Source organism: Pelmatolapia mariae, linkage group LG14, assembly GCF_036321145.2.
Source record: "Pelmatolapia mariae isolate MD_Pm_ZW linkage group LG14, Pm_UMD_F_2, whole genome shotgun sequence".
Classification (NCBI taxonomy): Eukaryota; Metazoa; Chordata; class Actinopteri; order Cichliformes; family Cichlidae; genus Pelmatolapia; species Pelmatolapia mariae.
In genome coordinates, this window is record NC_086239.1 from 24,118,238 (window position 1) to 24,136,011 (window position 17,774).

General features: G+C 42.2%; 2 protein-coding genes across 2 annotated transcripts; one reads left to right on the plus strand and one right to left on the minus strand.

The window, feature by feature from the left end:
- Positions 1-10,228: 10,228 nt before the first annotated feature.
- LOC134641390 (low affinity immunoglobulin gamma Fc region receptor III-B-like) lies at positions 10,229-12,751 on the plus strand. The gene is made up of 6 exons (XM_063493799.1): positions 10,229-10,262; positions 10,354-10,389; positions 10,516-10,806; positions 11,307-11,579; positions 11,871-12,140; positions 12,262-12,751. The coding sequence occupies exons 1-6, from the start codon at positions 10,238-10,240 to the stop codon at positions 12,537-12,539; spliced, it is 1,173 nt and encodes a 390-aa protein (XP_063349869.1). The 5' UTR covers positions 10,229-10,237; the 3' UTR covers positions 12,540-12,751.
- Positions 12,752-13,723: 972 nt separating this feature from the next.
- otol1b (otolin 1b) lies at positions 13,724-16,983 on the minus strand. Its single transcript, XM_063492495.1, has 4 exons — positions 16,581-16,983; positions 16,395-16,484; positions 14,704-14,775; positions 13,724-14,628 (listed from the first exon to the last, which is right to left on the minus strand). The coding sequence occupies exons 1-4, from the start codon at positions 16,981-16,983 to the stop codon at positions 13,724-13,726; spliced, it is 1,470 nt and encodes a 489-aa protein (XP_063348565.1).
- Positions 16,984-17,774: the final 791 nt, after the last annotated feature.

A 17,774-nucleotide genomic window follows, 5' to 3' on the forward strand; every position in this document is an offset into this window, starting at 1 on the left:
AAAAAAAAGAACGGCAGTGAAACCAAGATAATCTTAAGATGCTTCAGTTTTTACCTCAAGATACCTCAAAATACCATGGGTCAAATTATAGGGGTGGAAAAATCTCTTTTCCACAAACGCACGACCTCCTGCGAAAAACGGCAGCTTGTTTTCTTTGCGCGCGGCTTCCACAGCCGGCCAGAGTCTGTTTCTCCGGGCGCGGTCATCAGGGGACAGATCCTCAGCCAGCTTTAGGTTGTTACTTTTCAGGTAGGTGGACTTCTTGGCAGCGCGCCAGACAGGATCGCGGTAGACCCTGGATGTAAACTGAACGATGATTCCCCTGGGTTGGTTGTTGTGGGGTTTCTTGGGACCGATGCGGTGGACGGTGTCAACGACATCAGGGAATTTATCTTGCGCCTCCGGTAGGACTGATCTACAGACTTTGATTACCTCCTGCCGTACGTCCTGCTTATCCCTCTCGGCCAGACCGTAGAGCTTCAGATTCCAACGGTGTGAATAGCTCTCCAGGTGAGAGATGCGCTTTTCCTGTGCTTCAGCGATTGCTTTATATTTTTCGAGCTGTGCTTCGACACTGACAACTCTGCCCTTCATATCATTTAACTCAGCGCAGACAGCATCAAATGACTCCTTCACAGCTGTGATATGTTCAGTGTTCTCTTGGACAGCTTTTTCCATCTCGGAGATGACTATGGAGTTGTCACTCACCATTTTTTCAAGAGTGTCCGACCTCGAGTTAATCAACATGGTAAGTGATGAGAGCTGGGAGAGAACCGTAGATGTCTCCGTAACCGCAACTTTTCTTAGCTTACCAGCGGGAGAGGCACATGGAGTGATAGGGAGAGGGGGAAACTCTTCTTCCATCCGGGAATATTGAAGCGGTTCGGAAACTGCCTCCAAATAGTCGTGCATGGAGTCGATGAGAGTGTTTTTGGTGTCGGTGGGCTTCTCAGTAGTGAGAGAAGACTGAGCAGCTTGGCTAACATTAGCAAGTTTGCTAACGGAACCACTGTTAGCTAGCAACTTCTTAGTTTCGGTCTTTCTCTTCTCGGGTTTGCTCATTGTGGTTCACAAATGAATACCAAAACTGAAAGAAAAGGATGACTATTGCGTAGGCGTAAATAAAGTCTCTGTTCACTGTGTGTAATGTATATAAAAAAGGCCAGGTTCGCAGAGCTCAACAATAAGTGACTGCTTAGAGCGCCACCTTGGCTTCCCTCCCAGGGACCGTATCCTCCTGTGCCTGCATTTGTAGGCCGATTACGTTACAGCGACACGACCAAAGCTGTGTCCCAAAACATCGGCTGCATCCTTCGGAGGACCCGGCCTTCGCGGTCTACGTGGGCCGGGTCCTTCGAAGACCGAGAAGGCCGGAAGTGCGAGGCTGTGAAATGAGACGGTCTAGCCTTCAGATTAGCGTCACCGCTGTGTCTGTGGAGTTGAATAAACTGGGCCGTCTGCTCCTTGCTATCTAAAATATAACAGGACACTGGCGTAAATTATCGACCATGTCACACTTCTGTTTAATCAGTTTTCTGTTTGACGTTTATTCAGCTGTGTGAAAATCCCGGAGGAACCCACCCGATGGATTAATAAAGTTTTATTTAATCTAATAATCTAATAACTTTGATCTCAGCCAAACCGATTTACTCCGGAACAAATAAAACACCGAAAATAGGCAAACAATTACTTTTTTAAGTTATCCGAGTGACTTATATATCATGTTTAACCTGAGTAGCGAAAGAGCGGGGGTCTGAAAACGATGAAGCCGGGAGTCCGCTGCTCTCGCTGGCTCGAGTGACCATTGAACCCCTCGGCTTGCTATCGAGCTGGTGGGTAACAGACGTCTCCGAAAACTTCGGCGCACTTTTGCAAATATGTGATGTCTTGATAAACCAAGCAGATACTTGAAATTTACACAGCTACTTTCTCGCCTGAAAATATGTTAAAAGTTTATTTTGTGACCCAGAAAGATTAATAAGAGTAATTTTAAAACTTAGTAGCGGCCGCCATTGTTGGCAGCTGAAATTTGGCTGGGCCGCGCTATGAATTCTGGGATATGGTGGGCCACGAAGGACACACCCGACCCATCCTTCAAATTCGGGGAAAAGGAGGACGCATTTGTCGGCTGCATTCGGAGGAGTCTACGAATTTGGACAGCCTTCGGCGCGTCGCTGTGACGTAATCGGACTACAAATGCGTCCTCAGGAGGATGCAGCCCATGAATTTGGACACAGCTATAGTTACGGATCAGGACTCCCCGATCCTTACTGCGCATGTGCAAAGTCGAACCGTACAAATTGGGTCTACCCGATCCGTACCGCGCATGTGCAGGGGTTTTCTTCTTCTTCTGTTCGTTTAATGGCAGTTTACTCCCCAATGTACGAGGATACTGCCAGCTGCTGACCGAGCGAATGAACAATATTGTGAACTGAATTAGCGTCATTACAAACGTGTGTTAAATTTGATTTAGTGATAGTCGAGTGTGTTTATGCTTGTCTGTGAGGAGAGGATTGATTGGAATAGTGATGATGATGTCCGCTATCACTGTCAATTGTCAGTAAACACTTCATCTGGCTGATGAATCTTCACGTGACATATTACAAAGTCTGTATTATTAACTCTATAATTAGGTGCCATTCTTCTTATTTTATGGCGCTGTTGTTCAATCGGGGAGCGCTCTCTGTTGAGGAGAAAAGCATGAATTTGTTTGTATATGGATTATCCATTGTTTAAATGTCCTGGTAGTCGAAAAGGAGGGAGAGCTGTTGAGAAATGCTAGGAGCTAACTGGAAGCTAACCGTATCATTCAAACATATTGGTCGTGTCCAAATTCATGGGCTGCATCCTCCTGAGGACGGATTTGTAGGCCGATTACATCACAGCGACGCACCGAAGGTTGTCCAAATTCGTAGACTCCTCCGAATGCAGCCGACAAATGCGTCCTCCTTTTCCCCGAATTTGAAGGATGGGTCGGGTGTTTCCTTCGTGGCCAACCATATCCCAGAATTCATAGCATGGCCCAGCCAAACTCCAGTTTCCGGCAATGGCGGCCGCTACTAAGTTTTAAAATTACTCTTATTAATCTTTCTGGGTCACAAAATAAACTTTTAACATATTTTCAGGCGAGAATGTGGGTGTGTAAACTTCAAATATCTGCTCGATTTATCATGACATCGCATATTTGCGAAAGTGCTTCGACGTTTTCGGAGACTTATGTTACCCACCAGCTCGATAGCTAGCCGAGAGCTCGAGGGTCACTGAAGCCGCCGAGAACGGCACAACTCCCGGCACATCATTTTCAGATCATCGCGGACTTTCGCTACTCAGGTTAAACGTAATATATAAGTCACTTAGACAACCTAAAAATGTTATTGTTTGTCTTTTTTCAGTGTTTTATTTGTTCGTGAGTAAATCGGTTTGGCTGAAATTAAAGTTATTAGATTAGATTAGATAAAATAAAACTTTATTAATCCCCCGAGTGGGTTCCTCCTTGGTTTTCACACAGCTGAATAAACGTCAAACAGAAAACTGATTAAACAGAAGTGTGAGATGGTCGAGAATTTACGCCAGTGTCCCGTTATATTTTAGATAGCAAGGAGCAGACGGCCGAGTTTATTAAACTCCACCGAGACAGCAGTGACGCTAATCAGAAGGCTAGACCGTCCAATTTCACAGCTGTTTACTTCCGGCCTACCCGACTTTCTGAGGACCCGGCCCACGTAGACCGTGAAGGCCGGGTCCTCAGGAGGATGCAGCCCATGAATTTGGACACGACCATTGAATGTCGCAATGTTGGCAAAGAGAGGAAGTGACGCAAGATTTGCGCATGCGGGATACCGATCGGGTTTCCGGTACGGATCGGGTAGTGACAGACGCATTTGTCGGCCGCATTTGAAGGAGTCGACGAATTGGGACAGCCTTTGTCGGCTGGCTGTGACGTAATCGGTCTTCAAATGCGGCCTCCGGAGGATGCAGCCGACGTTTTGGGGCACAGCTGAAGACTGTCCAAATTCGAAGACTCCAACAAATGCGCCCTTCATTTCCCCAGATTTGAAGGATGGGTCAAGTGTATACTTCGTGGCCCAACCTATCCCAGAATTCATAGCGCGGCCCTGCTCAGTTTCCAACAATGGCGGCAGCTAGTTAGTTTTAATATTACTCTCATTATTCCTTCTGGGTCACAAAATAAACGTTTAACATATTTTCAGGTGAGAATGTAGCTGTGTAAACTTCAAATATCTGCTCAGTTTATCAAAACACCACATATTTTCAAAAGTGCTCCGACGTTTTCGGAGACGTCTGTTACCCATCAGCTCGATAGCTAGCCAGGGTTCAATGCTCACTAGAGCCGGTGAGAACACCGGACTCCCGGCAAATCGTTTTCAAACCCACCACTGTTTTTCGCTACTCAGGTTAAACATGATATATAAGTCACTTAGATAACTTAAAATGTTATTGTTTGGCTGTGTCACGGCCAGGCGGATCAGCTGCACGCTGATCAGCACTCTCTCTGTTTCTCTCTCTTCCTTTCTCTCTCCTCTTCTTTCTCGCCGGGGCGGAACTCACTGTGGGTTCACGCCCTCGGCCCACGCCCTCGGGAGATGAGACACCTGGGTCTCATTAAGGTGATCGGTACTTAAGCCAGGAGGCGACTGCTGTTCGCCGCTGGATCGTTGTCTACCACGCGTTAGTGAAGCCAAGCTACAGCAAGTCAGTTAAGAGTGTTTTCCTGTGTGCGTCGTACTTAACCCTGTCTCCTTGTCTACAGAGCTCCCTGGATTTCCCCCCCGTGTGTTTCCCGTGTGGCAGTGTCGGAGTGAGAGCTTGTGATCGTGTGAGTGGATATTCTGAAGAACGCGTGCTTTCCCCTGGACTTCCCTGGAGACCCCTTCTCCCCTCACTCAGCTGTATATAGCACCCCCTGCACATTCTTGTATATACACCTGGTGCATTGTAAATAAACCTTTCTTGTGAGCATCAGAACCGGAGTCCTGCGCTTGAGTCCTCCTCCAAACCGTAACAGGCTGTTTTCAGTATTTTATTTGTTCCTGAGTAAATCGGTCTGGCTGAGATTAAAATTATAGTTTTTACACAGCTGAATAAACGTCAAGCAGACAACTGATTATCAGCAGTGTGAGATGCTCGAGAATATACTCCGGTGTCCTGTTATATTTTAGATAGCAAGGAGCAGACGGCTGAGTTTATTAAACTTCACCGAAATAATCTGCAAATTTCATTAAAATTTAATAAACTATCATCTTGTCTTTATTTTTAGTTAGCACATACCTTAAACACTTAAAGCTGTAAGCTAATGATAGTCATATAAGAGGAGATGCATGCTGGTGCAGTAAGCTGTACGTTTTACGTCCAGTGGATGCATGATCTGATTAGTCGACTAATCACAAAAATAATCAGTGACTAGTTGACTATCAAAATAATTGTTTGTGGTAGCCCTACTCAGAAGTGTACATAGTTGAGTTCAACACATTAGCGTGGCAGTGATGTGGTGGATAAACAAACTCGTCAGAGCCTGACTTTGCCCCAGAAGCAGTCTGTGAGATAGAGATATCGACAGGACAGTGCAGAAAGATTGGCACAGTTAATGCAGTGCTAGAACAAGTAGCTGCTACATGTGGCAGTGGAGAATGTGAGCTAGTTGTCACGTCATTACTCCCAATCAAAACTTTATCTTGTAATATCTTAACTGGATTAGAAGAACGAGAATTGGATGCCCTGATCCCAGCCTCAGAGTTGGCTTTCTCCTGATGGCCATGCTGGAGCTAAACAGTTCAAAATCATGACCCTTATTATTTTCAGGGCAACAGAATTCAGTCTTTGAGTTCATAATATAGTCAAAATTGTCATTACTGCTATCCTAAATCAGGAATACTGAAAAGCAGAAATGACTGTCTTTTTCTCAGCCAACCCCGAATGACTCTCTTTTGATTCTAGCGCCACAGCAAAGAGTCTGGAGCAAATATCGGAACAACAGCCAATTTTAATCACAACTGGACAGTTGGTGGAAAACAACACTACAGATGGTGTTAGCTGTGGAGCCTCCTCAGGTTCAGGCTTTGAGCGGCGATGGCGAGAACGTTGCTTCCTCCTGGGACAGAGAGCAAGGGAAGCAGCCGGGGTCGGAGGTGCATGTTTCCCTTCGGGGGTTTTTTCCTTTCTTTTTTGTTAACTGTATCCACAGTTGTTCTATAAAAATATTTTGAGTAAAAACCTGCATTCTATCAGAAAGCCACCAGATGGCGATAGCTCTGATTATAGAAATCCACATGAAAAGCTTTCATTGTTGACCTCTTTGAACACTGCTGAGTTTGACAAGTTTGTTATTTTTGGGTTGTGCATTTATTTGCGTTCTTGGAGAGAGTAAGATGAGAAGCTTGATGCCACTCTCGGGTTTGAACAATAAATGTAAAACTGCTTAATGTTTTGTTGTAAATTAGTCTGTAGAAAAAACAAACTGAGAAGCTTTCGTACAGATCAGCAGTTCTTTGGTGGTGGATTTCTGTCACCTGTGGACACGGCTAGGCTGGCTGCAGCTGCCAGAGTGGTATGAATGCTCCTGACTCTCCACCAGAAAGCAAATAAGAGTATTTACTAAAATTTCTGATTGTTTTGAACCACAGGCAGCACAAGGTAGATTCCTGGAGGCCAGCAACACTCAGTCAGGGGTCTGTCACTGTTACAGTCTGCTCCTGTTAAAGTTTTAGACTTGCTGATATCCTCAATCCAGCTGTGCAGTGGAAACAGAGCGGCTCCATTCAAAGTTTTTCTGAAACACATCTGCTTGTTACCCACAGTGGCATCTTCAGTACCTCAGCTCTTCTTTGCCCTTTTATGTACAGAGAGGATAAAACAGACAATATTTAAACATGTATAATAACTCTCAAACTATCAGATGAGGATTTATTTTAAGTGTATGTCTCCGAGCTTTGTTGGCCCTTAATTCCCAAGTTGTATCTAACAAAGTAATGGGCAGGGTGGGGTTAGCGAGGTAGTGGGGAACTCCCAGTGGTTGTTTGTGATCTGTGCTGTGTGTGCGTTGCATTTTCCATTAATGTCGACAAATCCTCCAGTTACACCTGTAGAAATACTTTTTTTTTTCATGGCTGACCTCATTCCAGTCATAAGCTGGATGTACAGAAGTGATTTAATTTTTCTATACAGTGTTGGTTAATCCTCCCTCTGGATGAAGCTGGAGATGATAATCCTGTAATATTTACAGTAGATTAAAAAAAACCTTGAATGCTGCTCGAATGTATGCAGAAGCCATTTATCAGGTATTTCAAAACATTTTAAACCGCGTCTTTGTTACCTTATAGGTTTGTTATTGTGTGACATGGGAGAAATGAACAGAATACTGTCTTTTATTTAAATGTAACTTATTGGGGCAGTATTGGTATATTTGCATCTATGGGTGTGTGATTAATAAAAATAGAAAAGTCAGATGGACTGTTGTGGTTCCTTTTATGTTTCACATGACTGTGATGGTCAAGATTTTGCAAGTCAGGAATGAAGTGGAATTAACCCAGAATTTTAGCTGTGTCTACTGTTCTGTATGATATCCGGTAGGGGACACTTTAAGGGTGGCTTCTTGGCAGGCACTCTCTATATCTTAAGGATGTGTTTTTCGTGACGTGGCTGGTGATCTGCTGTTGATAGCGTTTTAAGCCTCTCACTTCTTCTTTTGCCCTCCACTTGTCCAATTTCCTTAAATTTGTTAAGGACACACTCCATACCCTGCTGAGGTTTCAATCACCTTTTTGGTGCTAAACTAGTATTTAGTGGCTTTCAAACTGTTTTATCTTTGGTATTTTTCCAATATTTTCACTGATTGAACCACAAAATATGTTTCTGTGACAGGCTGCTAATAACAAAATGCCTGAAGATACAATTTAAAAATGGTCCTTAGTTATGTTGTCTGTAACAAAAAAAGAGAAAAAGAAAAAAAACACATTCTCATGAACATTGTCAGCTAACAAAGTAATGGACAAAGTAGTGGACTAAAAAACAAGAAAAACAAAAGAGAAGCCTAGAAAGCCTCGAGAACTATTGCTCAAGACCTCTTGGCTCAAGGAAAAATCAGAAAAAAGAAAAAGAGAACAAGAAAACACACCCTTCCAGTGAAAAACTCCCTTTTCAAATGGGCTAGAAAGAATAATGCAACAAATAATATTTTACATTTTGTGAGTACAGCTCAACAAAAGCTTATTTTAAACATGTGCAATGAGGTTGTGGTATTTTTGGCAGTGAATTGTATAAAAACATGGAGTGTCATTCTATTTGTTTATATATCTTATAATATCTTAATGTAGATAAACTGCTTTAGGCTCAATCTAAGTTAAACCCATGTGAACTGCAGCCTCGGTCTCCTGTTTTTAACTAAGTGGTACCTGGTGTGGTCTTCTGCTGCCATAGACCATCTGCTTCGAGGTTTGATGTGGTCACAGATGCTCTTCTGCCGAAGAGTAAGTGTCTACATCCATCTGAAAAACACAGTGGAGGCTCTGTCATGGCCACTATCTGAAAAATGACTGATTGGCAGCAGCTGAATATATTCACACTGCCAGTTCAATGAAAGCATACCTGGATTTAAACAACACACACACAATGGGACACTATCAGTCATGGATTGGCCTCCCCACAGCCTGAACCTCAGCATTACTAAATCTAAATGCTAAGCTAAAGAGCTTTCGGTGTCATTCCAGAAGCCTGGACAACTATTCCTGAAGACGTCTTAAAGAAACTAAAATAAAACTGCCTCAGACAGTTTGGACTGTGTAAAACAATAAATGTCATCATACCAAATATTGATCGTCAAGCTTGTTAGAATTATACAAATTTTATTTTTTCCTGATATGCTGTATTTCCACATTTCAATAAATCGCTGGACCTATTTCCCATTTCCCTGGTAAAATATAAAGACACGAGGGGTGACTCATGACTTTTTGCACAGTGCCGTAAGAAAAACAGCTCGTAGCAGGCTGCGAGCTGTTTTTGCATCAGTACTACAATAATAAAGTGTAAAATGTGTATTATTTCAATTAGCTTGATATAACTGTAACTACAGGGGTCCAACAAACAATGGCGACGCATCATATTGAAGATTATTTCTCTCTCTCTCATTTTCTTCAGACACCGTGAAAACTAAAGAAAACACAAAGTTTACAATGTAAATATCTCTGAACCTATCAAAGTCTCTCATGTTAGTGTCAATAAACAGTCTTGAGCTAGCGAAACAGGAAAAATGCAATATAACGGATATTACTGAAAATATCCTCTTATCGCCTATATAAAACATTTATACAACATCATATATACAATATACTGTACATGAAAACCATTACCATGTGCGCTTCTTAGACCACATGCAGAATAACATTACTGTTGTGGCTGTAGCTCTGTATCCATGCTAGTTCTGACCCACAATGCCATGGATGTGCTCTCAGCTAAACTCTGGTCACGTGACCATCACAAACTCTACCTCAAACAAACGTTACAGCACTTTACACTTTATAACACTTTTAACAAACCCTTCTTTTGTAATCACATATTTTAGACACGTTTTTAATCAATGCTAGCTACCCTTTAATTGTTTTATCCAATCCATTTTTAACCCAAATATATGAACTAAATGAAACATGAATCTATTATAGAAACATATAAAACAAACACCTATATTTTACAATAACAAATAAACAGAACAACTGTGTTTGCTAATTCTAGAAAATATCAAGTTTCCACGTTAAACAGATGAAGAAAAATAGTGTTGTTGGGGAGGACTGTGCAACACATCAGTCCAAAACCTCCCACAGGGGGGTCAGATAACAGGTGACTGTGGGGGAAATAAAACACGATCCACATGGTTTTCATTCTCATCAAGCGATTCAGTGACTCCTTGTGGTCTCTTGATGAAGGAAGAGATCCCTGCTATCAGGATAGAAATGTTTCCTGTGTTAAAAATGGTCACTTCCCATTTATTTGTAATTATTCTTCCCGTGATGTGACCATGTCAAAAAAATGCCTTCACAGCATAAAAGACAATTTGCCACATGATGTGGTTTACCATGAAACTAATTTTAGCCTAGGGTAGAAATCTTTTTGGTAAGAAGGATGTCCTCATGTGGCGCACCCCAAGGGGGGGAAGAAGCATTTTCACTTCTCTTTTTAGTGGAAATGAATAAATACTCGATCGGCTTCTGTTTCTTGAAGAGTCTCCAGAATGGACAAGCTCATCTCTCTCTTTGGTGAGTTTTCTTCAGCTCATTTAATGAAAATGTACTTTTACATACTGACCTGATGTAACTGTCATTTAAACTTGATTATTTTCTCTTTCAGTTTTTTCAGCACTCTCACAGATTGTAGTGTCTCATGGTATGAGCCAAATATTCTTTACAAATATACTTTAAATTTGCACAGATATTATTTTAGAAGTGATCTCAGGATTTACACTCATTACCAAAATAGATCCTTTAAATGTATACTTCTTTGTTTCTGCAGTTCCCACTGAGGCGTCTTTCAGAGCCAACATTGAGTTAGTGTCAGGACATTCGAGGATCTTCTCGGGGGAGAGAGCACACTTGAGATGCAGTATTCCTGATGTGCACAGGTCTAACTGGACTTACCTGTGGTTCAGGGGGTCTGAGGAGCTCTCACAGACTGGGGGGGAATTAAAACTGTGGAATACCAAAGTTCAAGAGAGCGGGAAATACTACTGCCAAGGAACAAGAAATACGAAGGTGGGAAAGATTCGCACCCAGCAAAGTGTCCCTGTGGAGCTCAAGGTGGACGGTAAGATCTGTTTGTCTGCATGAAAGAAATATAATTGCTTTGCACGTTAGGCTTCTTTCTTCCTGTGTAATCCTAACACTGGAGCATTGAACATCTAAAAGCTTCTTTTCAACTTTGGGTTTTCTGTGCAGCTCATCTAAGACATGCTGTGAGTGATGGCAGCACTTCTTAATACAGCCTGCAACTTATACTATGATTTTCTAGGGTTTAACATAATTATTCTTCTATAATTTTACTTAAAATGTCAATTTGGTACAACAAGGACTTGTTTTGTTTTGGGGGTTATTTGTACTTATGTGGTATCTTTGGGGTACAAACTTTGTTTCCCCACCTTATAACTAGACAGTATATCAGGGGTGCAGGCTGTATTACAGAGTACCTTAACCTCCCCTTCTTGCATTGTAGCATTACACATTATTGTTAGATGTTATTACATTAATACTAATGAACTAATGTAAGATTGGAAGTTATTCAGAGGTAACTCTGTGGTGTTTCCGTAGGTGGCTGGGCGATTCTGCAAGTTCCACGACATCCTCAACTTGTCAGGAGCACATTGGAGGTGACATGTCGTGTCAGAGGGAATCCCCGACTTGAAGAGATTATTTTGTACAAAGATGGCGTTGAAGTAATGAGACAAAATGGTCACAAGCCAGATTTCCATCTGACCAACTTGAGCCTTGAGGACCAAGGAGTATATTCTTGCAGGGCTTCCTGGGATGTGAGGAGACAAACACTCTCTGTCATTTCTGCTGGCGCTCATGTACAGATCTTAGGTGAGATTACACCGAATTGTGTGTTCTTATCTTAGGTGTGGTGTAGTTAAAGGAATGACAGCATGCTTTGAGAGATGTGCTAATCTAGATAGTATTCTTATAAATGCTTCCATCTTTACACCTAGTGCTAAACTTGGTGTCTATCGACCTTCTCCTTTAATGCTGAGCATGAAAGCCCATATTTCCCACAATGTTAAGTTATTCCTGTTAGCACAACTGAACATAAATATTCTTAGCCTCATGACCTACCACTTGTTTTTTCTTAAATTAAACCAATGTCTTCTGTCACAGAGGTTCTGTCACAGCCAATTTTGGAGATCATCCCCAACTATGATACTCAGCTAAAGAGGATGAAGCTCACTTGCCATGTGCAGTACAACGCCCCTGCTCCTGCCCCTCCGATAGACTTCTATTTCTACAACAATAACAGGCGACTGGGACCTGCAACATCTGACAACTATAATGTAGTGAAACAGACTCCAGGGCTGTACAGCTGCAAGGCCAGGGTGCCTCAGTTGGGCCTCTCGAAGTCCAGTGAACCCAAAAACTTTGGACTAAGAGGTATTTAAAATTTAATTTACCCCAGCATTTGTTCTACACTGATAAGCCCCAAACCTCCTAATGAACTACTAAAAATGTGATACTTTGTGTCTGACAGTATTTCGCCTTGCTTCATCCACAGACGACATCCCAACTGCTGCTTCACTACCAACCTCCCCTAACCTCTCCTCTCACCAGCCCATCCAGTTCACTCCAGAAAAGAGTACACCATCACAAGGGCCTCCACTGAAGACTTCACAAGCAGTCCCAACCAGTTTGCTGACTACAGCCCAGGTTTTTAACTCAGCTACAACTCAAGATCAGGCAAATCCATTTGAGGAATCCGGTGACATCTCTGGGGACTCTGCAGAGGAATCCGGTGACATGTCTGGGGACTGCAGATTCTCTGTGATAACTTAGCATACATTACAAACAATCTCTCTACTAATCACGCTGGGTCATTGTCACACTTCTGTATTAAATTGTGCAATTTTTCATCTTTTGTATTTGTACTTTGTACAACTAGAAATCTCATATATGAGGTCCTGCGCCTGAAATTCTGATATCTCCAGTTAACAAACATCAAATGCTGTACCAGAATTATTGGAAATATCTAACAGATACATGTTAAAGTCAAATAAAGCATTTCACAAAATGTTATGTACTGCTGGATTTTATTTTCTGTGAACACAATTTCTGCTTACAGCTCCATATTTGAGCAACACTTCTTATATATTACAATCACTGGTTTAATAAGACACCAGGGTGCAGTCATTTTTTGACAGATTTACATTAAGATTAATGATGCAGCTATCAGTGGTGACTATTTTGAACACATTTGTCCTTTCTATTCCTCACACTTTGCATATACATTTACACAGCTTAGGTCATTATAGGTGAAAACAACTAAAAAGGAAGCAGCAGTTAAATTGTGAGAAAAAAGTGGGACCAAAACGAAGAAGCTTTTTTTTGTTTCATGCAAATGAGGCAAGGGTGACACTGGGTCACGGCACTGACTTAAAGGTTAACTGAAGGAATCAGTAGAGGAACACAGTAATCTTGCTGACAAATAGATAAACAGCACTGATCATATTTTTGTGCTTTATCTTTTGCGTTGGTAGCTGAATAATAAACTTCTGCACGATCTCTCACTTACTGCTGCTACTTTTAATTAGGATGCTTTAACATAAGGAGGCATTGCATGTGTACATAAATGTTGGGTAAATTATAAATTTTTTATGCTAAATATTGAATTTTTACACTTTTATCATTTAAAAAAACTTTCTTTCTTCTATCTGGATAACAGGAGATTAGTTTATGATCTTTTACTACTTGTAAATGCCATCTTCCAATAATTACCTCAGTGGTATTTCTTGGGATGCTTTACTCACTGTGTTTTGTGAATTGGGCTGTATTTAACCATTATATTTAATTAGGGTGGTGTCGATCAACACTTTGGAGCGCTACTCTGCAGCAGCATTAATGTGTGGCGAGTACTATCCCTTCTTAAGAAGAGGCTAGGCAATAATAGAAGACGTACAGAGCAGCATGTACACTAGCACCACCAGTATTCAGACTTTGTGATAGTAAGCACAAAGTGTTTATCACGGCTTGTCTGAGTAAAGCAGAAATCCAGAGAAGATGCTGTCGTCCTCACTGCTGGCATACGCTCCATTCCAGTCTCTGAGCGTCTCCATCCACACCTGATCACCTGCAGCCAACCGCAGAACCACCAGAGTGGAGGCCTGGTCGATGTCTTGACCATACAGAGAGTCCCGTGTCCTCACTCTCCGTGACCCATTCACCACCAGTGTGGCTCGCAGCGGCTGATTGCGCACAGTGATGTGGAAGGAGAAGACATAAACTCCAGGGTAGATGCATGTAAAGCTGTTGGAAGTTATGTTGAAGTGGTTCTCTTCATTGTAGAAGACTTTGTCGAAGCGGATCGGGAAGCCTGAAGGAGGGAAAGACTTTCTCGGAGAGATACCTACGCTGAAGGCAGAGCGTTTCTGGGGGATCCCTGATCCAGAACCCTTAGCACCTTTGAATCCACGAAAACCCCGCTCACCTCTCATCCCAGGGTAACCTCTTTCCCCTCTCGGTCCTGGCATCCCTCTTATACCTTGTGGTCCTTCTAGCCCCCTCACCCCTGGTTCTCCTTGTGGTCCAGGAGCTCCTGGATCCCCTCGGACACCTATAGGGCCTGGGGAGCCATGCTTGCCATTCTGTCCTGGAATTCCCATCGCTCCTGGGATTCCAGGAGCTCCAGGTTCACCTGGTTCACCTTTTTGTCCTTTCTCTCCATATGAGGCACACTCCCCTCTATCCCCCTTATCTCCTTTTGGTCCTTGTACTGTAGCCACTCCTGGAGGCCCAGCTGGCCCCTCTTTTCCAGGTTCTCCTTTCTCACCAGCAGTCCCATTCTTGCCAGGTTCTCCTTTCTGCCCTTTTTCTCCTTTGAGACCTTGCAGTCCTACTTCACCCTTTTCCCCTTTGTAGCCAACATCACCTGTAAGGTAAGGAAAACTGTAAAAATAAATGAAGTCAGATAACAATGAAAAATATAGCCATGAGATTTTTATACCTTTTGGTCCTGGTTTTCCTGGAATCCCTAGTGGCCCACCTGGCCCACTGTTTCCTCTGTCACCTTTATCCCCTAGAAAATTTGCGAAATACAAATATATTAATTATATTTAAAATATAAATTTATTTTAAAAGAAATTCTCTTAGATGAGGAAAAACAATATATAGATAAATCAACCACTTCATTAGGTATGCATGAATGCCTGTTAACACAGATATGTAATCAGCCAATCATGTGACAGCATCCTAATGCATTTAGGCACGTAGATGTGCTCAAGATGAGCTGCTGAAGTTCAAGCTGAGCATCAGAATGGGGGAAAAAAGTTATTTGAGTGACTTTGAACATGGTTGTTATTGCCAGACAAGCTGGTCAGAGTATCTGCAGATCTGCTGGGATTTCCCCACAAAATCTCTAAGAGAGAATGATCCAAAAAAGAGAAAATATCCAGTGAGCAGAAATAGTGTGAAAAAGTCTTGTCAGTGGTCAGAGGATAATGACCAAGCTGAGTGGATGGAAGGCAACAGTAGCTCACAGTAACAGTAACTAAATAATAACTCCTTGAAAGCGCCATTTATAGTTACTTCATGTTCTTATTTGAGGTAACTTGTTTCATGCATATTCTAAAATTTGATGTTTGAAAATAATGTATATTGTTATTATTTCAGTTTATTTTGAAAAATGTCAACAGGATCTTGTGCTTTATTGTGAAAGGTTTATGTGGAAAATAAACAAGCGGACGGCTGAGCCACACGATGGTTTCACTCGTAGTTGCTAACCAACCGACGCGTATAAACCGTCGCTTGTCCGTCCGCAGTGTGGTTATTTTAAATATAAGAGAAAGAGAACTCTAACAAATTAATATAGCCACTACACTCCTTACAAAAAAGGTATGCACAAGAGCATCTCTGAACACATCAAACCTTTAAGCAGGAGACTACACAAGTGCCACTACTGGCAGCTAAAAACAGGAAACTACAATTTCAATAGGATTTCCAAAATTTGACAACAGAAAGTTAGAAAAATGTTGCCTGGTCTGATGAGTCACAAGTTTCGAAACGAGACGTTTCAGATGATCAGAAATTGGCACAAACATCATAAAAATTAAAAGCACGACTCTGTACTGCCTTGTATCAACGGTTCAGGTTGGTGTGATGGTGTGGGGGATATTTGGCACAGTCAGTCTCCTTAGTACCAAATGAAGAACGTTTAAACACCTAAACCTACCTGAGTATTGTTGCTGACCATGTGATCACGTGACCAAATGATGCCACAAAACTCAAATCATCCCAAACTGGTTTCTAGAACCTGACATTAAGTACTGTTCAAGAAATCTGCAGCAACTGTGTGGCTGTCTGTGGCTGTCTTGTCAACATGGACCAAAATCTCTGAGAAATGTTTCCAGCACCTTGTTGAATCTATGACATGAAGAATAAAGTTCTGAAGGCAAAAGGAGATCCAACCCAGACTTAGCTTGGTTGTTACGAGTGGTTATTTGGGTTACTCTCACACATGTGGCACTAATAAGTACGCCATGCTTAAAGTCACTTAATCCTTTTGTCCCCATTCTGATGCTCAGTTTGAACTTCAGCAGGTTGTCTTGACTGTATCTACATACCTAAATAATAAAGTGGCCAGTGAGTAAATAGCATAATACAATATATCATTTTAATAAGTAATTTCAAAGTGTGTACCTTTTTCTCCCTTTAAGCCCATAGGACCACTGATGCCAGGTGGCCCAGGTAAACCAGCTGCTCCTGTAAGGCCTTTTTCTCCAGGTGGCCCTGAGTAAAATAAGTGTGATTGGAAAATCTGAAGCCAAACATACAAACAAACCAAACAATAATTAATAACATTAAAACATATCAGTGAGTCTATACCTGTCAGGCCTCTTTCTCCTTTCAGGCCCCTGGGCCCTCTCTCTGGTGGGCAGCATTCACAAAAGTTAAAGTAACACTCGTTGTAATCCAGGGTGTAGTTCTCAGGACCAACACCGGGTGGCCCGGTGCTGTCAGGGTAGTGCTGTGGAAAGACATGACTTGGGTTGGTGGTCCTCACTGGGTTGGGCGGGGGGTGGGGCTTCACAGGATTTGCAGTTGGGACAATCTTAAGAGTCTTGGGCACGCTGGTGGTTACAGGGCTGTGGACCGTGATCTGAGGGACAGGTTTCTTGGTGTACTGGTACTTTGGCTTCGGAGTAGTCTTAGCTTCAGTGTAGTACACCACAATGAGAGCAACCGCAACTACAGCCACAAGAGTCGACTGGCAGGAAATAATCCTCATGGTTGTCGGGGATCTGAGAGTGCATCGAGACGTTATTCTGATATTTGTCAGACTTTGTTTAATCTTCCATATAATTTAATTTTAAACAAATAAGAAGTTAAAAAAAAGCACATGCAGACTCACAAACGTAGAACAGACTGTACCTCTCAAATTTCTATTATTTCCATGCATCTATTCCATGTTTATGTTTTTCCTCTTTCCTTTTCTGTATTTTAACTTTTCCTAAAATGCCAGTCACAGGTTAGCTCTACTTTTTATTTATTTATTTATTGCTGCAGTCTGATATTCAGTCAACACTGGTTTCTGTTAGTTAGTCCGTTATTTCAGATTTGTTTGAACAAAGCTGGAATCACACTATCAATTTCAGTAATCTACACACAAGCAAAAATATCAAATAAACTTGTGCTCTCACTAGTTTAAACTAGGTGACTTAAAAGCTTCTGAGTATATTTGTTCAACCAAGTTATAAGCACTTACCCAGTTATGCATAAGTGTTATGGTCATTTATCCTCTCTATCAGTGTCTTGGAGGCAGCACCAGGAGCTTCAGGTCCCTCTGATATCTCTGCCAGGCATGAGTAAAGGGCCATCCCCTCCAATGAGCGGGTTTTGCTGGAAGCATAGGGGGAGGTCTGAAATCTCACTATGGCGGGCTGGAGCCAACCCAAGGAGAACCACTGTGCTGTGGCCTATTCTCTGTACCCCTGTTGTGTAGAAAGGTGCTTTTGTGACACGGGATACATCATCCGCCGGGAGCACTCTCTCGCTGCTAGCTAGCAAGGAGCAAAGGCC